The sequence below is a fragment of the Ipomoea nil genome, unplaced genomic scaffold (assembly GCF_001879475.1).
Source record: "Ipomoea nil cultivar Tokyo-kokei standard unplaced genomic scaffold, Asagao_1.1 scaffold1262, whole genome shotgun sequence".
In the NCBI taxonomy this organism is placed as follows: Eukaryota; Viridiplantae; Streptophyta; class Magnoliopsida; order Solanales; family Convolvulaceae; genus Ipomoea; species Ipomoea nil.
This window is the reverse complement of record NW_017617690.1, coordinates 636,234-659,162: the sequence shown is the minus strand read 5'-3', so window position 1 is coordinate 659,162 and position 22,929 is coordinate 636,234. Positions and strand designations below refer to the sequence as shown.

General features: G+C 36.9%; 1 protein-coding gene across 1 annotated transcript in view; it reads left to right on the top strand.

Moving 5' to 3' along the window:
* Positions 1 to 22,929, top strand: part of LOC109184430 — a 39,534-nt gene that overhangs the window by 6,893 nt on the left and 9,712 nt on the right. The window contains exons 7-17 of the mRNA XM_019334431.1: positions 58 to 89; positions 316 to 407; positions 557 to 667; positions 786 to 923; positions 1,021 to 1,149; positions 1,260 to 1,352; positions 1,649 to 1,828; positions 1,920 to 2,095; positions 2,582 to 2,760; positions 3,794 to 3,929; positions 12,140 to 13,006. Of these exons, the coding sequence (XP_019189976.1) occupies positions 58 to 89; positions 316 to 407; positions 557 to 667; positions 786 to 923; positions 1,021 to 1,149; positions 1,260 to 1,352; positions 1,649 to 1,828; positions 1,920 to 2,095; positions 2,582 to 2,760; positions 3,794 to 3,929; positions 12,140 to 13,006 (2,133 nt within the window). The remainder of the gene's footprint in view (positions 1 to 57; positions 90 to 315; positions 408 to 556; positions 668 to 785; positions 924 to 1,020; positions 1,150 to 1,259; positions 1,353 to 1,648; positions 1,829 to 1,919; positions 2,096 to 2,581; positions 2,761 to 3,793; positions 3,930 to 12,139; positions 13,007 to 22,929) is intronic.

Genomic DNA, 22,929 nt, shown 5'->3' with positions numbered 1-22,929 from the left:
TCAATTTTATCAATTCTGTAATAATGTTGTTCATGCATGGTAGTTTTGCTTTTTCAGGGAACAAGAACATGCCGATAGTAGTGATTCAGGTATTCATACTTTACCCCTTTATATTCTCATATTATTGCGCTTATATTACTATATTATAGATATTTGAAATAATTACACTTTTTGACTTGAAGTTATAGAGTAAATGTATGTTTAGTCCTAAGTATTGTAAATTGTAATTTTGTCCGTTATATTCTTGAAGGACAAAAATAGTAACTTTTCGTGTGCGTTGTTGTTGTGTTAACTGGTTTTATTAAAAATTGCCAGGCATTGACAGAACCAAACTTTGGCAGTTGACTAAAATTGTACATCTATCTCAAAGGGAAATGGTGTCCATGCTAGAGTGCTCTAATACAAAGGTTTTTGGACTATTTTTCTCTGTATTATTTTTCTTGTGGTTCATCTATTTTACTAACCAAACATTGGGTGCTTTACTAATAAATAAGTTGCATTAAATACGAAATTCTCCATGAATTTCATGACTAATTACTTGATGGATTTTATTAAGGTTGTCCAACTTCTTTATACAAACTTTGGCGTTGGCATCTTGGCACTTAGTTCAAATGGTATTCTAAAATTATGGAAATGTTCCCACGACAATCAAAATCCAAACGGAAAGGTAGTAAATAGATTAGACTGTTTTGCTTTACTGTTTATGTTATTGTGGTACCTTGATCTTTATGAGTCTGTAAATTCGATCTATGGGGTCTAATGACTACTGCCAATTCTATCCACAGCATTGGCAACCAAACAGTGGTTCTTCTATGACTGACAATGGGGAAGCAATTCCTTTCATGGCCCTCTCCGGGGATGACTCTTATGTTGTGTCAGCTAGTGGTGGAAATGTTTCATTGTTTAATATCATGGAATTTAAGGTATGTATGGCTACCGAACTGGTTTAACTCTTATCACATTTGGCTTTATGAATGATCATTTCTGTGATTGAATTGCTATAATCTGTGTGTCATGTAGGTAATGAAAACATTCACATGGCTGCAATCTGCATCAACTTTCTTAGCTTTCCATCCTCATGATAACAACACTATTGCAATTGGTACTGAGGATTCAACCATATATATTTGGGATGTAAGGGATGATAAGGTACTGCATTGCATTATGTGTATGCACATATTTACGTGTCATATTTTATTGCATTATGTGTATGCTAATTTAATACATATTGTACTGATTTAATCAATTTTAAAATGCAGGCTAAGCCACTTCAAGGCCATTTGAAACGTATAACTGGTTTAGCATTCTCTACAAACTGTAACATCCTGGTTTCATCGGGTGCTGTTGCCCAGGTAAGCATAGGAATGATAAATAACCATGGCATGATCCCTTTAGTTAAAAGTAGAACATCCCACGGGCCACGACTAATGATGGGACACAAACATTTTTCTTTTGGCAAATTTATGAATTTTAAATTTGTCGAATCGAAACCTCAAGGTTTCAAATTGCCCAAAGATTTGTGCTTTCTATGTTCTGCACTCTATGCATACCAACATTTATTTTAATAAAAAATTAACTGGAAACCAAATTAGTTGTACTCGTGATGGGTAGTTTGCTCATTTCAAGCACCACCTTAATTTTCTTTTAGCTTTGTGTGTGGAGCATTGATACATGGCAACATAGAATATCAGTTCTCATCAAGTTCCGCGGTAAAGTACATAAAGGTGACACACAAGTGATGTTTCATGCTGACCAAGTCCGCTTACTCGTTACACATGAAACTCAATTGGCAATATATGATGTGTCCAAGATGGAACGCATACAACGGGTAAACACATTATGTTTTCTCAAATCTTGAAATACGCCCATGATTAGAGAGTCATATAGTAGAATATAAATTTGGAGTATATTTGTTGCAGTGGATCCCACATGGTTCCCTTTCTGCACCAATCTCTTCTGCTACATACTCTTGCAATAGCCAACTAGTTTATGCATCTTTTATTGATGGCAATATTGGAGTTCTTGATGCTGATACCCTAAGACTTAGATGTCATATTGCTCCATCAGCTTATTTATCTCAGGTTGTATTGAATAGGTAAGAGTATCTTCTTGCAACTAGAAACCTTGATGATTTGATGAATTTGTTTTGGATATTTAGTTATTTTGTTATTCACGCCTGAAAATGTTTCACGGCCTAACTTTTATTGCAAGAGCCCCTCATTTTGTGAACATTTCAAGTACCTTCTTCCCAGTCTATAGTGTAAAAAAAAGTCCTATTTGTTGGCGGAAAATAATTTATAAAGAATTGAAATTTAAATTTCATGGAAAGAAGTAAAGACACATTTTATATTTCACTATTTAGTTGGTGGGTGTGAAATTATTGAAAATAATTAGTTTAAATGCTTAAATGCCCACGAAATTATAGTAAATAATTATGTCTCCTTTTTGGTATGGCAAAAAGAATGATGATGACTTGGTCTATAATGTTATATTCCTATTTTATTTTAATTACAATTACAATATTCATTTCCTTAATGAATGTTAATTTGTGGGTTAACTTGTATGCGTTATATTATTGCAGAAGTGAGGCTGCATTTCCAGTTGTGGTTGCAGCGCATCCACAGGAACCCATCCAATTTGCAGTTGGATTGACAAATGGATCTGTTAAAGTCATTCAACTATTGAATTCCGAAGTGAAGCTATTGAAATCCAAAGTTAAGCGGGAATTATCTTTGCCTGTGGATAATGACGTTTCAAATGGTAGGTATTTTATACTCTCTAATACTTTGGACCATGCTAATTTTTTTTTTTACAATTATCACTCTTTAATTGTCACTTTATGATGTCTCATCTTTTTATTGGATATATAACTTTCTTATTAACTTAGGGTGTGGTTTGTTAATTCACTCGTAATTAATCAGATCATTGAAAATTTCATTATTTTTAATAGATTGTGCTCACTTTTTATCCTTAAGTTATAACTGGCGTTGCAAATTTCGTCCCTAATGTTTGTTTGTTAGAAAAAGACAAAATTTGCAACATTAATTATCTTTGGGAAAATGGTCAAATAGGCCCTCGAACTTTACAAAAGTCAATTAGGCCTTCAATTTTTAAAGTTGCAATTAGGTACATAAACAAGTCAAATTAGTTCATCATTACCCATTTACCTGTTACTGACCTGTAATACCAGGTCACATAAATTTCGGCCATTGTTCCGGCAATAAAAATCTACAACGGAGGCCAAGACTTCGTCGGAGAAGGCGTGGCCATCTCCGGCGAATGGAGATGGTGACCAAACTGGTCGCCCTCTCCAGTTGAAGGAGATGACGACCAAAATTGTCGCCTGTTCCGTCGACGGAGATGGTGACCAAAATGGTTGCCATCTCCACCCACTAGAGATGGCGGCCAAATTGCTTGCCATCTCCAGTTGATGGAAATAGCGACCATTTTAGGCGGTCATTTCCGTCAACAGGAGATGGCGACCAAAATGGTCACCATCTCCATCCCCAGTGGCGCTTTGGTTGTAACAATTTGTTGCTTCAAAAGACTAAAATTCAAAAAGTTATTCAAAGCAGTTTTTTCAATTAGCAACTACTAACATTTTTAAGAAACTATCAACTACTAACTAATTTATCAATCATCTTTCTACAATCAACTAATTTAATTCACTAACCTAATCAACTAATCGCTATCAACCAATAGCCATTTACTAAATACTTCCATAGTATTTTTGGTAGTGCTATACAAAATAATGTTGAAGCGGAAAATAATGTGAACATAATAAATATTCTAGCAGAGGATCGACATGGCTTCGGCAAAGTTATATTTGATGATGATGTAGATAGTGACGATGAAGTGTCAAATGATGAAGAAAGTGATGAAGAATTTCCTATTGAAGAACATGTTCAAGAATTGAACATTAGAGAAAGGTACTATTAAATTACTATTACGTTCTTCATTTGATTGAATAAATTTTTGCGGTTTAGTGTTTCAACATTTTTCAGTTTAAAAAAAAATCATTTGCCGTTGTGAGTGTCTTTCTAGTTTCTAGACTTCTTGAAGAGATTGGAATTTTTTGTCACTTACGCAAGATTGATTTAAGTGGGAGCAAAGTAGAAGAGTTACCTGATTTAGTTTGCTCTTTGGATAACTTGGAATATATATATATATATATATATATATATATATATATATATATATATATATATATACACACACACGTCCAAGATCAACACTGATAAAAAAAATGCAGTGACAATTTAGTCTTTTTGCATTTAGGTCAAATTTAAGGTGCGTGATTTGTGTGCTTAAGGTGTGTGATTTGTGTGCTTAAGGTATGTAAGTTGTGAAACTTAAGGTGCTTCATTTAGAACTTAAGGTGTGTGATTTTTCTTGTTAAGGTGCTTTGTTTGTGTGCTTAAAGTGCATGTTTTGTGTACTTAAGGTGCTCAATTTTAATGCTCAAGGTTAGGTGCGTCATTTCTATACTTAAGGTGTGTCCTTTGTGTGTTAACTGCACCAGCGCACAGGAACCCTTCCATATATATATATATATATATATATATATATATATATATATATATATATATATATATATATATATATATATTAAAGGATAATAAAGGAATTTTAAAAAGAATATAATATTTTAGTACAATTTAATTTTGTTAAATTTTTTTTTGTTTTTGATCCTTAAAGAGGGTGATACCCAAAAAACCCTAATATTGTCTATGTACCCGGAGGGATCTGGCGCCAATTCTGTCCTGTTGGATGGCTTCCTGGATGCTCTGGGGAGGTTCCATCAGCACACGAACACCAATATGGTGCGTTAGGGCCACCGAGGCTAGCTTGTCAGCTACGCTATTTTGCTCTCTGTATGCATGTTCGTAGACCATTTCTTCCATACTCATTGCTTCCCGGATGCACCGTCGAGTGATATTACTACGACGGTCATCGTCTCTACTCAGGCTGTTCACGATGTTCAAAGCCTCACTCCCCACTACCAGCTTCCTCCCACCAGCGTGTCTCGCCAACCGGATGCCTTGTAGCACTACCCACGCCTTTGTGTCATCTATTTTGCAACTTCCAATGTTCTGCGTGAAACCTCCTAGCCAATTTCCATTCTCATCTCTCAAAATACCCCCACATCCTACTTCACCATTCGTCTTCCAGCATCCGTCAACATTAACTTTCAGCCAGCCCGGTGGAGGCCTCTTCCAAGCTGCAGACTTCGGGTGTTGTGTGCTGGTCACCCCATGGTGTCTATGTGACGCAAAAGCCGCCCTGACCTCCGCATCATAGTTAAGAAGCCACTGTATCTTTTGTGCGAAAGGTTGGGAAGCATGTCTGAACACTTCGTCGTTCCTCCACCTCCATAGCCACCAAAGCCTGATGCCAAATCTTTCAGGCCATCCCTCGTCGAACCCCAGCTTCGCGTCTCCTCGTAGGTTTGCGGATAGCCACTCCGTCTAGCTTAAAGTGTAGAGTCCTTCAGCTGTCCTCCGGGGCAACGCTGCATCCCAAATATCTTTCGCACCAGGGCAACGTTTGAAGATGTGGTTCATATCCTCCATGATTCCTGCACAACGAAAACAAAAAGGTTAAGTTGATAATCTTCTCCTGACCCGTTCAACATTCGTTAGGATTCTCCTGTGTTTCACTAGCCAGAGGAAGAAACAGATCTTCCTCGGCACTCGAAGTTTCCATATACTGCTCCACTCCCTGTCTGGCTGGGCAGTGTCAGCCCGAGTGATCATTTCGTACGCAGACCGTACCGAGAAACGACCTTTCGCGTCTGGCCCCCAGCCCAACTTGTCTTCCAGGTTGTCGTCGGTCAACAAGAAGCTCGCTATCCTTTCCAAAGTCTCCTGCGGAAGCGTTTGGTCTAGCTTTTCCCATTCCATCCGCGGTGGCTATCCCAGTAATCTCTTACTGGGGCATACAGTAACGGGAGGCTTAGGGGGATGCGCAATTGGTCGTAAAGAGGCTTGGGAGTTAGCCAACTATCCATCTAGAACCGGGTGGTCCCGCCATTGCGAACCACTCGCGTCGTACCCTTTTCCAGATAAGGCCAAGCGACATTGATCCCTTTCCAGACGTTGGATTGCTTCCGCCTATTCTTATCAGTGTCTAGGAGGCCCTTACTGTTTCCATATTTTGTGTCTATCGTCCGTGCCCATAAGCTTTGTGCTTCCGTTTTCAATCTCCAACCCAATTTGGTCATATATGCTATATTCATGTCGTGGAGCCGCCTAATTCCAAGGCCGCCGGTATTCTTGGGGGTCGTTACCACTTCTCAATTAGTGAGGCTGATTTTGTTTCCCCCTGTAGTCGTTGTGCCCTATATAAATTTCCTGGTTCTTTTTTCCATCTCCAAGCATAAGCTTTTTGGCAACAACATTGTCTGCATTGTATAGGCCGGAATGACATTGAGGACTGATTTAGCAAGTACTATTCTCCCGGCCGTGGTGAGCGTCTTTGCTTTCCAACCCTCAAGGCGGGCTGAAATTCTGTTGAGGAGGCTTGAGAAAGTGTTGCAAGTAATTCGGCCGTGGAGTGAGGGGACTCCCAAGTATCTTCCGAGGTCGGTAGTAGCACTGATGCCAATCCTGTTGGCAATCGACGTGGCCAGAGTTGCATCCGTGTTCCGCGAGAAATGTACCTGCGACTTATCCAGGCTAACTTTTTGCCCAGAGGCTTTGCAAAAGCGGTCCAGGCACTTCTGAATGACCTCTACTTGATCAAGAGTATCCTCCGAGAAAAGCACCATATCATCTGCAAAACAAAGATGAGACAGAGTTGGTCCATTTTTAGCAAGTCTAATACCTTTCCAGTTCTTATTACCGACTTCCGAGACGATTAAGTGGCTGAGGCGCTCCATGCAGAGAACAAAAATTGCGGGGGACATTGCGTCACCCTGGCAGATCCCCCTGCCCGGGGCGAAAGGGCTGAGACGTTCTCCATTCCAAGCAATTGACAACCTGGAAGTGCGGATGCATGTCATTATAACTCGAGTCCAATCCTCACTGAAGCCCGCTTTTTCGAGGGTGTCTTGAATGAAGTCCCACAACAAGCGATCATAAGCCTTCTCGAGGTCTAGCTTTATCGGCTTATCGCCATGAGACCGGTTGATCCCTTCTTTTCCCTCATAGTATGCATGACTTCCTGATATATGATAACATTGTCTGAGAACTGTCTTCCTGGGACAAAGGAACTCTGGAACGGCCCGACAAGGTTGGGGAGGACCTTCTTTAATCTGTTTGTGATGGTCTTTGTTATGATCTTGTAGCTCACATTGCATAGGCTGATGTGCCTAAACTGCTTGATGGTTTCCAGGTTCGAAACTTTGGGAATAAGGACAATAAGCGTGTCATTGATGCCTTTGGAGAGATTTCCATTGGTAATAGCTTCCCTGACCATGTTGAAAATATTGTCACCTGTTTCCTCTCACATGTGTTGATAGAAAGCAGCGGGGAAGCCGTCCGGTCCCGGGGCTTTGTACGGCCTCATATCTGAAAGAGCACTATGGACTTCATCCTTCGTCACAGGTCTATTGAAAATGCGCCAATCCAAGTATGTTACTTGAGGGAAAGTCGCCAAGAGGTCCGTGTCGGAGTTCCCGTTTGGTTCACTGGCAAATAGTTGGTAGTAGTAGTCTTGAATGTGTCTCTTTAGCACTCTTTCCTCCGAAATCCAGTTCCCAAGGTGGTCTTTCAGTTTTGAAACAGTGTTTCTTGACTTGCTAACCGTAGCGGCCGCGTGGTAGAACGTAGTGTTTCTGTCGCATGATGCTATCCATTACTCTCTCGACTTTTGGAACCAAAGTAGCTCTTCTTGATAAAGGGTATCTTCAAGTTCTTCCCTGAGTTTCCTTTCCAGCTTTGCCAAGCCCTTGTGGAAGGATACTGCCAGCCGGTTCTGGATGCCTCCCAGCCGAGCCAAAAGTGTCTTCTTGCGACTGAAAATATTACCAAACTCCGTTCTGTTCCAATATGACAGCTTCCCTACAAGATTTTGCATATTAGTCGGGATATCCGGGCCTGGTCTCCATTCTTGATGCACCACATTATGTAGGTCCGGGTGCGTGAGCCAAGCAGCCTGAAAAGAAAAACGGGCAGGTGCGGGGTTGCGTCGTTCCCCTCCAATTTGGATTAAGAGGGGAGGGGGGAGGGGGGGGGGGGGGGGTGGTCGGACGCAATCCGGGGGAGGTGGGAGACACAGGCATGTTGGAATCTGGTTCTCCAATCAGCGTTGCACATCGCCCTGTTGAGGCGGGCTGCTTTCCTACAGTTAACGGATCCGTCTTTGACCCAAGTAAGCTTTGGGCCTGAGTAGCCCAAATCAATAAGTCCTTCGTCTTGTATCCAGTTCACAAAATCTGAGCTTCGTTGACTAGAATAAGAGGTGTAGTTCATGGTTTCTTCTCGCTGGACTACAGAATTGAAGCTCCTGCCATAAGCCAAGGCCCATCGATGGATCTGCTTGATTGTCTGAGATCTCTCCATAGGCGTCAGCGGAGATGGTGCGTCGGGCTACCATAAACCGGGGCAAAGTACCACGGGGAGGTCCCCGTCTTGGCCACCTGCATAAGGATAAATTGAGGGTGAGTATATAGAACCTTAACCTGCACTGGGTCTTTCCAAAAGACCCAGATGCCTCCGCTGAAGCCAATAGCTTCCACGCGGATCCCGTCAGAAAACCCAAGCTTGGTGCATATGGCGTTAGCCTGGGACCCTGAGACTTTAGGTTCAAAAAGCCCTAGGATGCTAGGCTTATGAACCTTTAAGAGATTATTAAGGGCGCGGTGGAATGGCTTACCTCTCGCCCCTTGACTATTCCAAAGTAAACAATCCATAAAAACAAAAAGCAAAAAGGAGGAAACCAAGAAACACAGGAGAAACAACCAAACCAAGTCAGCACAAAAGCGAAAACTCAATGGGCTCCGGTGGCCCATCCGCCTCACACTGTATCGCGATCCCGTCTAGGTCCATTACCACATCCCCTTCCTCATCAAGCCGTTCCGGTGGATCATCGTGGAGTTCGTTGGTGGAGTGCCAGACCGGCGACGACAAATCGCCTACTCTTTCCCCAGTGAACACTCTCGATGATCTGATTACTAGTCCTCCTTGTTCCTCCCTAATGACCACATGGTCATCTTCCTCCGCCGCGCGTCTAGAGCCTGCGCCACTGTCTCTCCTCACCCTGGTTGTTGGCTCCCCCGATTTGCTACGCGATCCCCCCGCCGCATTTGGCTCATTTAAAATTTGTTTTTCCGAGGCTATAACGTTCGGTCGACGCATTCTGTTTCCTGTTGCTGATGCTACCTGCATACTCCTTATAGGTTCTTCTCTCTGGCTAGGCAACTCATGTTCGCCATCCACTCCATCATCTATACCCCCTTCCATTCCCACCTTGTTTGCCCCGTTATCATCATGAATAGACAAAGGTGCGAAGCGAGATACCTGGTGTTCAAGGGTGGTGGGTTTTCCCGGTCGTTGATCTCCTGTTCCCCCGTGGTTGCTCGCCGGTAGCCTTGCTCCACTTCTTGGCTTTCGTCCCGGAGCTGAGCCAACCGTCACTCCCTAGTTTCCGTTCGCAGGTTTGATCGACAAAGTGGTCAGTCCGGCACCGATTTCTTTGTCGATGGGCAAACCTCTACTGCATGTCCATAGATGCCGCATGCGAAACAGACCATATGGATACCCTCCTACGCCACTGATCTGACTTTGCCCTTGTAATTGAATTTAGAGATTAGTGGCTTTGTTATATCCACTTCGACGCAAATCCTCGCAAACTTCCCGCGTGATACCAAACTTGTAGCTTGATCAATACGGATTGTTCTACCCACTTTGTTGCCAAGTTTCCTGAGAAATCTGTAGTTATAATATTCAGCCAATATACAAGGTATACGTGCCCATACCAGCATCTTTTCTGTTGTGTCTGAGAAGGGATCGAAATCAGGCACCCAAGGTTTCGCTATCAAGTAGTGATATAGAACCATCCACGGGCCCTCGAACATAGCGAATTCGAGATCATTAACCGAGCCGAAGCGTACGAGAAAATAATCGTTGTCAATGGCGATTAGATCCATGGCTCCTTTCGGCTTCCACATGGCTGAGAGCCTCCGCAGTAGGTAAGCATAGCCCACACTTCTTCCCATCACTTTGACAATGAGTGCCTTCCTCCAAGGTGCTCGGATCACTTCCAGCTCTGCTTTCGTCAGCCGGATCGTGGGGCAGAGGGGATCATCGTCTTCATCGTCCGAGATTTCCTCAGGATCGTCCTCCATCTCGTTGTCCGTTTGTTTCTCAGGCTGGGCGATCAGGCCGGTTACACTCTCAGCGTATGTCCTCTGTGGTGGTGTTGCGGCGTCCTTCGAAGCTGGCAGATCGATTGGCGTATCTGATGCCAGAGCTCGCGACACCTGCATTGGCCTCGTTTCCCCCGGCGCCATCATCTCCTCCGCTGGTGTCTCACGTACAACCTCCACGTCTATATGTGGATCCCGTTCCGCCATCGCCTCTGACTCTGAGCGCACCGCCTCGTCACCGTTGTGTTTTGGCCTTTTCATACTCCTTTCAAGAAGATCAAGATCTTCCGTCGAACGTTGGCTTGGGAGCGTTTCACTCATCTCTCCGATCGTAATTTTGTTAAAATTATGGTTTAGGTAATTTAATTTTTAATTAATATATATTAAATATTAGTCTTGTTTTAATGTTCTTAATAAAAAATCTTTCAAATGATATAAGTTACGTTTAATAATAAATAAAATTTATGTATAAGTATTTAACAAATTATATAAATACATAAAAATAGAATAAATGATATAAAAAGAATTAACAAAAAGGATTTGTAACTTGTAATTGTAATTATATGACCAGAGTCAGTGGCGGACCCATAAAACTTTTTCAGTGGGGGCGAAACGCATTAAAACAAAAGAGATAGTTTGATAAAAAATAAAACACTTAAAATTATAGCCATAAATACTGTTGGATGTGGACAAAAAATAAAACACATCAAAACTTTATAAAAAATATTCATAACAAAATATGAAACATAATTAATTTGATAAAATAATTCGAATAAAAATTACATTATAAACACATACAAAATATGAAACATAATTAATTTGATAAAATAATTCGAATAAAAATTACATTATAAACACATCTCATTATTAATATAAAAGAAAGTTATATATATGTGTGTAAATCTCACAATTAATTAATACGAAGTATTTAAAAGTCTGCACAGACGCTAAGGATTCAAACCCTGGCCACTTATACAAAGATAAGACGCGCACCTTGCCACCTCATCTAGTCATCTTTTGTTAACTTTTATCTATTTTATTATACTTATACTAAAACTTGTACTATATATACATATATACAGACAAGGGTTATATATGGGGTGGGGGTGGGCAGCTGCCCCCATGCTGGGTCCGCCCCTGACCAGAGCAGTTGAAATAGGATCCTAACTTGTAATTGTACTAGTATGACTAGTAGTCCAAATAATATTAAAAACTTTTAATTGAAATTATTTTATTTATTTATTACAAATTTTTAAAAAAATGAAGAAGAATGCACCAGCAAGGACAGTCGGTGCCTATCTCCTCCTTCCTCTTCGTTTATTTATTTATTTGTAATAAAAAATAAAATAATTTCAATTACAAAATTTTAATATTATTTGATTTCTTTCAACTACTCTGGTCATAATATTCTTATTCTTATATAATAATAATTTACTATGGAATTGTAATTCCATCACAAATAAATTTCATTAAATTCCACCCTACCAAACAAAATGTATAAGGAAATTATTTTTGGGACTACAAGATGTAGAAGGGAGAGATTTTTTTTGTTTTTTTTTTTTTTTTTTTGGAGTTGTGTTGCCTGAGAAGTGAGAAGGTGTTGGAGGAAGAAGATAATTAATCAAATTAGGGTGTGATGATATTTATACCCTCAAAATGTATAATTTTTGTATATACTATCAATATTTATACATATACTGTCAACTATTACAATTATACGTATTCTAAGGACTTCTTAGAGTAATTTTCCCCTGACATATACACTTTCCCACCAGTTCCATTTCCTAGATCCCAGCTCATAGCCGGAGAAATAACCCATCTCTCTCTCAGACTCTCAGGTATGGAGTCAACCATTGCAATGCCCGACGTCATCACTAGAATGGTTGTGGATTTGCTGTACGACTTCCTGCAGGAACTAAGAGCAGAGTTGGGTATGGAGAAGGAGATAGAAAATCTCTCATCAAAGCTCAACAAAATCAGGGAGGTGTTGGATGATGCAGAGAGGAGAAGCTTCAAGGAAAAGCACGTCAAGCTCTGGCTCCAAGACATTCAAGGCTTCTGCTATGATGTGGAAGATGTTCTGGACGAGTGGCGCATTACAACTCACAAACAACAGATCGAGAAGTCCGAGGATGGAGCTCCAGAAATTCGAAGAAAGATAAGTAGCTTTTTGTATCACCCTATCAAAAGGGTTGTTGACTTTGTTCAGCGTCCAGAGGTTCCAGACATCACCAATAAAATAAAGGAACTTGATTCCAGACTTGGTCAGATTATGAAAGACAAAGATGTGTACAATTTTGTTGCTGTAACACACACTACACACATTTCTGGTCAAGAATCCAAGGGAGTGCCCACTACTTCGTTCGTGGATGCATCACAGATTCAAGGTCGGGATATTGATGCCAGTGCTTTAATAAGCAAGTTGGTGGAGAATAATAATAATAATAATGGTCCCCCTGTCGTCATTTCCATAGTGGGTGCAGGAGGGATTGGAAAAACTACACTTGCTCAATTAGTCTATAACGATGAACAGATAAAGGTTCATTTTGATGAAAGGATGTGGGTTTGTGTTTCACACCCTTTCGACCAGATCAAGATTGCAAAAGCCATTGTTGAGTCAACCACTGAAAGCTCCGCAAATCTGTCTGAACTGGAAGTATTACTGAAAAAAATCCAAAACACTTTATCTCATAAAAGGTTAGGTTACGTTCTATTAGAATAATGCTATATTATATTTTGCTGCTGCAGTATTCTTCTGTTATGATCAGTTCTCTATTTTTTTTATTTTTGCAAGATTTTAGTTGAATTTCTTTGTTTGAATTACTCTTTTTTGTGTTTCTGTTTGTTGACTACTCCTGGTTATTGGAGATATTTTAGGAGTAGTTTGTCAGATTTGTTACTCTTTCATGTATAAATTGATCAATGGTAGGGTGGAATGAAATATTATGTTCCTTCCCAAATATCTGAGTGTTTTTCCTTATAGGTTCCTACTTGTGTTGGATGATGTGTGGATAGAGGAGTATGCAAAGTGGGAGCCATTTAAGAACTGCCTCCTCAAGGTTGGAGTCCCTGGGAGTAGAATCTTGGTGACCTCAAGGAAAATCAACGTTGCAAGAATGATGGGAAGTGTGCATCTGCATCCGGTGCAGCTCATATCCGACTCAGATGCTTGGTTGTTGCTTAGTAGGATAGCATTTTCCGAGAGAACGGAGGAGGCTTCAAAGAAACTGAAAGAAATTGGTCAGAAAATTGCTCAAAAGTGCAAAGGATTGCCCCTTGCGGTTACGGTCATGGGAAGCCTGCTACGTTACAAACACACTGAGGAGGAGTGGCAACATGTTTTTGATAGTAAAATCTGGGAGATGGAGGAAGTGGAAACCGATCTCTTTCCTCATTTGTATCTAAGCTATGATGATCTAACCCCACAGATGAAGCGATGTTTCTCGTATTGTGCTGTCTTTCCCAAGGATTATGAAATACATGTAGAAGAGCTCATCAGAGTTTGGATGGCACAAGGTTATCTCACAACAAAAAAGGGAAGAAGTGATCAGAATCAGATGGAACTAAAAGGCCGAGATGTTTTTCGGAATTTAACAATGCGTTCTTTTTTCCAAGATTTGATGAAAATTGGCATGGATTCCAACATCATCAGATCTTGCAAAATGCATGACATAGTGCATGATTTTGCCAAGTTTATTACCAAAAACGAATGCTACAGTATTAGCCATCATGAGGATGAGGTGCAACTTAAAAATCACCGTCATTTGTCATGGCAGAAAACTGGAAAACATTTGGATCCTGCTTCCATTTGTGATGTCATTGGAAAACTACGCAGCTTTTTTGCTGAATACCTTTCTCCAGAACAACTTACTCCAAATATGTTCAATGCTCTAAAATCTGTGAGAGTATTGGGATTGCGTTACTGTATGCTGCCGAAACTCCCAAAGGAGATAGGAAATTTGATTCATCTAAGGTTCATTAGTTTACGTTGGAGCAACATAGAGGAGTTACCTGATTCAATTTGCTCTTTGGATAACTTGCAAACTCTAGATCTTTATGGATGTGAGCGTCTTTATAGACTACCTGATGGGTTTGGAAATTTGTGTCACCTAAGCATGATTGATTTAGGTTGGAGCGGAGTAGAAGAGTTACCTGATTCAATTTGCTATTTGGATAACTTGCAAACTCTAAATCTTCGCAGATGTGAGCATCTTTCTAGACTACCTGATGGGTTTGGAAATTTGTGTCACCTAAGCATGATTGATTTAGGTTGGAGCGGAGTAGAAGAGTTACCTGATTCAATTTGCTATTTGGATAACTTGCAAACTCTAAATCTTCGCAGATGTGAGCGTCTTTCTAGAATTCCTGGAGAGATTGGAAATTTGCATCACCTAAGGGAGATTAATTTAAGTTGGAGCAAAGTAGAGGAGTTACCTGATTCAATTTGCTCTTTGGATAACTTGCAAACTCTAAATCTTCAAAGATGTGAGCATCTTTCTAGACTCCCGAAAGGTATTGGAAATTTGCGTCGGTTACGGTTGATTGATTTAAGAGGGTGTAAAGTAGAGTTGCCTGATTCAATTTACTCTTTGAACTTGGAAATTCGAGATGGGGAACTGGGCGATTTATCTGAATAATGCAGCAGATGATTGAGATGTGGAAGAAGCAGTGAAAGCGATGTATGTTCTATTTCTCTCATTTCTACTCTGCATTGCATTCGTGGATCTGATCTATATATTTATATAAATCATTTTCAACTCATTATTGGTTAACAAACTGTGATGCTTGCCAGCTTTGCTTAGCTTGAAGTTTGTATGTGTAGGCGACTTATTTATGGCTTAATCCTTTTTATGGTTACATAAATATATTTTATGCTATTGTTGATCTGATTAGCAATATTAATCATACAATAGAGTTATTGTAGGCAATCATCAAACTATGATTATGATGCAAGAATTGAATCCACTCAATAATCTTACTTCAAGTACCCATTTTATATTTCCAATGCTGTAGGAGCTAGCTAACACAGAGAACAAGTTTACTACCTGAAGCATTACACAACATGCTGCTATTCTCATCTTTTACCAAACTTGCTGTGTGTAGCAGTTTTTTTTTTTTTTTTTTTTTGAAAGGACTGTGTGTAGCTTTTATATCATCTTCTAACAACGTTTTTATTTTATTAATATATATAGATAGCTAGATATGCATGGAAGCAGCTTAAAAGAAATGGAGGGAGTAAATCACAAGCTGGCATGTGCCAACCACCATCATTGGATGCTTTAATTGAAGGCTCAGAAGATTAAACCATTCGGTTTAAAATAGAGTTCGGTTCGGTTTGTTTTTTTTCGGTTTCGGTTTTTCGATTTTAAAAAAATTAAACCATTCGGTTTAAAATAGAGTTCAGTTCGGTTTGAAAAGTTTGGTTTCGATTCGGTTCGGTTTTGGTGTAATCCACTATTTGAACGTTTCCATTTTTGCCTGACCGATTGTTCAGTTAGTTCACTTGGAGTGCCACTTCAAGTGTTTTGTTAATGACAGGATGAAGAATCATCTATATATATAGTTAATATTTGAAAAATAAGAATTATTAAAACACGGACTTACGACTTAAGAGTTTGAGATCTGAAGACTTGAGGAGTTGAAATTATTAATTATTATAATATTTATATATAATACTAGCATTTTGTACGCGTGATGCAAATAATGACAAATTATAGTTCAAATTATATTTCGCAATTCCTTACAGTAAATTTTAATCATTGTATTTGAAAACTATAGAGATGAACAAAATTTATATTTTGTTTATTAATAATGTAAACAATTTTGATATAATTTATACTTTGTTTTTATAATAAATAAATAAAATATCTATAATACTAATCTAGTATCCGGTCACATATATTGGTACGTGTGCGTGCCTATATATATATATACACACATATGATTTATTATTCATAGAAATTTAATTAAAATATAATCAACAATTAAAGTAATTATATAATGATTTTAATAAAATGATAATTAAAGAATAGGAAAAAGATATCATAGATAATTAGATATAGGTGTATGATAATAATGATAGAATTATGAAAGTTTTAGAATTAAATAGTAATGGTGTTATAACGGTATAAGGGTATTTAAGTTGAAGAAGAATGTAGTAGGGACAATTTTGTCCATTACAATTAAAGTGTACAACATTTAATAAAAAATGTATGCCTTTATTAATATACAAATGTAAGCTTTGACACAAATGTGCTTATAGTTTAATGGGTAAAGCTTTTAATTTTTAATAACTTGGTGGTCAAGAGTTCAAACCTCACTTTAAACATTCAATGCATTGTATATATTTATTATGTAAAAATCGGTACTTCAGTTTAGGACCGGTTCGGTTCGGGTAACCCGAACCGAAGTGCCCAGCCCTAAGAAGCAATAAGTACACCGCTAATAAAGTCCCTAGGTAATTGGTGAATACTTATTCTGAGTGTACTGTCTAAATCAGATTCCATTTTTTGTCCTAAATTTATAGGTGACAATTCACTTTTAGTCATTCTTTTTCAAAACATCCATCTTTGATCCTAGTATTATTGTGGCATAACTAATTTTGGTCTTTCATCAATAAAATTATTTAAATTTTGTAAAATACAAGAGCATTTAGGTCTTCAATTATGATTTTTTAAAAAAAATAAAATAAAAATATAGCATGTTAACCCACCTCTGTATAAAAAATGATCGAAATGATCTTTTATTTAACAATATTTCAACGATTTTGTTGATGAAAGACCAAAAATGGTTATGCCACAATAATACGGGGACCAAATATAGATGTTTTAAAAAAATATTAAAAGTTGATTGCCACCTATAAATCTAGGACAAAAAATGGAATTAACTTCTTTTTTAAAATTATTTTTTATGTTTAAATATATTGTCATTTTGAAATTTAGTATCTACATTACTTTGTTAGTGACATAGAAATAGAAATTATTAATAACAGGTAAAAATAAAATGATGGCATGATCTATTACGTTTTGGCCTATCAACTCGTTAGTTGTCTCGCAATGTTTGCACGGAAATAGCACAAGGTTTGTATGTATGTGTATACATGTGTAGAATAAAGCAATAAGAAGGGAGAATGAGAAGAACACAATTGAGCACCACAACCATGTAAGTGTGTTTGTATCATTTAGCTTTCACTCATTTATATAATGGTTCATACAACCCTTCAACTACATAACATAAATAATGCAATCAATGGAAGGCAAATGAAGAGTCTTTACATTTTAATGGCCATAAGTATAATAATTATAATACTCTCCCTTGGTCATTAAATGTTTATACCCATACCTCGTTAAAAACCTCGCTAGAAAACCCTGTAGGAAAAACCTAACCGAGAAAAAGAGTACATGTAATATAAAGTATGTGTTGCATCGTTTGCCTCGTTAAAAACCTTAACCTAAGAAAACATAGTTTGGTTCGGTTTGGTCTTAAACTGAAGTACCGATCAATACTTGGTTTAGAGAAATCGATCGGTTCGATTCGGTTTTAACTAACCGAACCGAATCGAAACCCGATCGGTTTTTTATTTTATATAAAATATACTCCGTATCTAATTGTTATGAAATAAATGAAATGGAGTGGATGACCAAGGTGATGTTCAAACCCTTAACCATCAAGTTTGGAAAGCAAGAGTTTTACCCACTAAGCTATAAGCCTATTTGTGTCAACACTTATATGACATAGTATGGCAAATTATTGTGTGGACCATGAATATCAGGTACATTTTTAATATATTAAAATTACATTATTTTTGTACTGAAGGTACATTATATAAAATAATGTACTTTTAGTATATTAAAAATGTACCTTACATACATAAATAATGTACGTTTAGTATATTAAAAATGTACTTTATATTTATGGTTCACACAATTGTGTGGACCATGGTCCATGCAATAATGATTCACATAGTACCTTTTGAACTAAATCCCAGTTTCTAGGATTTCATTCTAGTGAACAAATTGGAATTGAAATTTCGGTTTCTGGATTTCGTTCAAGTTTCTTTAAACGATTATGTGTTGAAAATTTTTATGAATATTTGAAAGTTATTCTTTTAATAATTTTTGTTTTTCAAATATTAACTATATAGATGGATGTCTTGTCATCAACAAAACATTTCAAGTAGCATTCGAAGTGAGCAACCTGAAGAATCGATCGGGCGAAAAAAGGAAACGTTCAAACAGTGAACTTCCACTGCAACTGAATCGAACACCGAACCGAAATAAATCCGAACCGAAACCAACCCGAACTTTAATGTTAAACCGAATGGTTTGATTTTTTTAAAACTGAAAAAAAAAAAAAAAAAAAAAAAACTGAATTGAAGCCCGAGACGCCCACCTCTAGTGCATATACTTCCTCGCAAGATGAAATGAATACCATAATGCATCACCACTATATTAATTGTACAGTATAATACAATACATATATTATTTTTCTTATTTCATATGTAATAAAGTGAGGTACTTACTTTTCATTCACAACAATGAAGTCATAGATTTTTTTTTATTTTTTTATTTCCATTCTTTGTTGAGACAAATTGTTTTGGGAGTTTGTCAATGACAATTGCTACAACTGTTGTCAATAGAGGATGAGAATAAATAATTCAAAATATATGGTTACAATAGATATTGTTATAATGATATAATAAAAATTAATTTACAAATTTCTTTAGAAGTTTTCATGCATTGATAAAATTCTGAGAATGATGCATTATTTTGTTCAAATGGAGCCAGTGGGATGTCAACATTGTCAATTCGATCTTTGGACAATGGTCCAACTATATTGTTTAGAGTGCATGTGTAGTTGTATTTCTGATCAACAACTTTGTAGTTAGGTCACACAGGTCTGACAATGATGTAAGAATAATTTTGTTCGATAAAAAAATAAAAGTACAATATTTGTAAAGTAGTGTACAATTGTACCATTATAAAAATACATACACAAAATATTAATACCATAATGTCATAATGACTTAAATCATTTTCAATAATACAAAAGCATAATTGAAATATTAAGTCTTGTTTTAAATAATAATAAAAAAAGATTAATTAAAAAAAAAAAAAAAAAAACTTAACCTAATTTTTTAAAAATGATTATTTAGAACAAGGTTCCTGATTTATACTCTTTGATGCTCAACTTTGAATGATATGGACAATTTATATTCTGCACCACGGTGCATATAGCAATGTGTGCACATGCAGAAAACGCTGCCGTTTCAATTGCTGTTGACAGGGATTGACGTAACCCTCCGTCTGTTCAAACGGTCCAAATCCCATTGTGTATTCAATTAAACGTTTCTGTGTATTGTGTTATGCGTTTATGTGTATTCTGTTACGAGTTTATGTGTATTATGTGAAGAGTTTATGTGTATTATGCATAATGTTAGATTATGTGTATTCTGTTATGAGTTCATGTGCATTCGAAATAGATGATTTTTTTTTTGACAATGCACCAAAACGACGTCGTTTTGGGTAGGGCGGGGCGCACAATGCATTGTGCGCCCTGGTGTACGATATAACTATTGAATGATATGTATTTAGTCGGGCTAATTATTTGACAAAAGTTTATGTTAAATTTTATACTGTATCTTTTAATACATTTTAACATATTCGTAGTATATGTTTAACAATTATGCTAACTTTGGTTGGGATGATGTTCAAACCTAAGACCTTTCTTATAGAAATTAATAAGTTAAGAATAATAAATAGTTAACGGATCGGAATATTCGGTTACTAAAGTTTATAATAACGGAATAATTGGTTATTTAAGGGAAGAAAATAATATAATAGAGGGAAAAGAAAGAAAATCATAAAAAATAATAAAATCAAAATAATATGATTCATTTATATCAACAAACAATTACACCAACATTTTTTTTTTTCCGTAAGGGGTCTAACTTTATTGACTCATATTAGAGCATCAACACTTGTGAATTTGTGAAGGTTTTTTAAAACAAAAAATCAAATGGTGGTTTTTTATTGATGTGGAGATGGGTTTTTAGAAGTTTTGTTTTCCAGCAAATGTAGTATTTTTGTGGGACCCACCATTTGAGAGGAAAGGCATTGAGTTGCTGCGAGTGAAGCGCAGCCCGCGCGTGGCCTACTGGGCGCGTTTTTGTTTCAGTTTTAAGCTTTTTTTTTTTTTTTTTTTTTTTTTTTTTTTACTTTTCATATGAGGCTGTTAGATTTATTTTTTATTTCTTTTTTATTTCTTCTCCTTTTTTCTTGCCCTCTTTCTCTTTCTTAGATGGAGCTTAAAAACCCGTGAAAATGTTTGAAATGATATGGATGCTCTTAGATTTGTATTGTATTTGTAGATACTGGCAATACTATGAGGGTGTTTGGCAAATATGTGTTAGCTGATAATGGTTAGCGGATTGGATTAGTGGGTTTGACTTGTTGATAGCATTAGCTGGTTGTAGAAAGATTTTGGCAAATTAGTTGTTACAAAGCTGCTTTTGATAGATTAGCGAGTAGCTTTTGTTAGTCTTAAATTTTAGCTGGTTAGCTTTTGATAATATGGTATATTACGGGAGTAGTATATTACACTTTGAATTCATTAAAATAAAGTAAATTACATTTTTGTAACTTTATATTATATTACACTTTATCATGTACGTAAGCATAGGAATGAGGAAAAAAGACTGAAATGTGACAAAGGGCTGGCCCATTTCCGGAAATAGGACACTTTTTTTTTGGGAATAAAATGTGAAAAAAACGTTTGGGACATGCGTTTTAGGTTCTTTTTTTATTTTTTTTTTTCCGTTTCCAAAGACGCAAATGGGAGTTGCGTCTTTGGTATTGTATACGTCAAACGCATTATGTAAATGCGTTTGACGTATATTATTGGTATATGGTAAAACGTTTTACCATATACATGCGTTTTACCATATACCAATAATATACGTCAAACGCATTTACGTATACAATACCAAAGATGAAACTCCCATTTGCGTCTTTGGAAACGGAAAAAAAAATTAAAAAAAAAAGAACCTAAAACGCATGTCTCAAACGTTTTTTTCACATTTTAGTCCAAAAAAAAAAAAAAAAGTGTCCTATTTCCGGAAATGGGCCAGCCCTTTGTCACATTTCAGTCTTTTTTCCTAGGAATAATATATGTTAGCAACAGACAGACACAAGCAAAGCAAACCAATTAAACCTTATCATCTCATTAAATTTATGCACTTCGCTCATTTCTCTCACTTCTACTTTGCATTCTTGGATCTGGTTTACTGTATAACTATATATTTGTATAAATCATTTACAAATATTATATATTTTAATAATTTCATACATTATATTATATTCCATGATCATATATTTATATGATTCATGACAATGTAACAAGGTGCAGTTTTCCACAAGTAGTGCTATTATAGTCAACTTCTTTGCTATTATTAAATTCATAGATACAGATCATATCCCACACCAGGATATGTTGAGTGCACCGGAACGAGTCGCACCATTTGTGGCACCACTAAAAATGTTACCTGCAGATCCAAAAAGAGCACTATCACTAATAACATGCGCTATTTTGTTTGCAGCAACTTTAGCAGGCACTGTTTTGCGCCTACCTACACAACGTAAGTATTCAACACTACTGTGCAAACAGGGTAGAGTTTTGGCAGCTGTCTAAACTTGTGTTTTGTAATCCTGCAAAACAGCTCCACACAATGGTTTCCCCCAACCCCAGCTCCTCAAGGTTGGAGTCCTTGGGAGTTGAATCTTGGTGACCACAAGGAGTGAGAGAGTTACAATAATGATGGCAAGTGTGTATCTGCATCGGGGGGAGCTCATATCCGACTCAAATGTTTGGTTGTTGCTTAGCATGATGGCATTTGACATCAGGGAGGAGGCTTATTTTGAAAAACTGAAAGATATTGGTCAAAAAATTGCTCAAAAGTACAAATGACTGCCACTTGGTGTGACAACCCAAAAATAATTTTCTTAAATTATATTTTATAAAATTCTGAAATAGCAATTTTCACTCTTCCAAAAATTTTAATTCGAAAACGGTGTTTGAATTAAATATTTTAAATTGAGTTTTTAAATAAATTCAACGCTGAGAATATTCTATTTCAAAAATTCCTAAGTTTTGGGTACATTTATGTACCAAGTTTTGACCCAAAAAGTCAATCTGAGTGAAACCGGAAAGGAACCTGTGAAACCTGAACCAAATGTTTTAACTAAAACTATTTTTAGAAAATCTATTTTTGACCCCAAGTTATTCAAAATCACTTTTTAGACTATGATCCATGATACAAGGTGAATCATGAACCTTCTACAACCTTGTCTGATATTTTTAGGAGCAAGCTAAGGGTCCGTTTACTAACAGAAAACTGTTCTCGTTTTTCTGTTTTTTAATTTTTCAGTTTTCATTCTCTGTTTTCCATTCTCTGTTTTCTGTTTAGAAAACTTGTTTACTAACAGAAAACTGTTCTCTGTTTTTTAATTTTTTAGTATTCACCTAAAATTTAGTTTAGATAATATTAATATTTTTTAGCTAATATTTTTTTAAAAAAATTTGGATATATTCATTTGAATGACATGTATATGAATACTAATTTT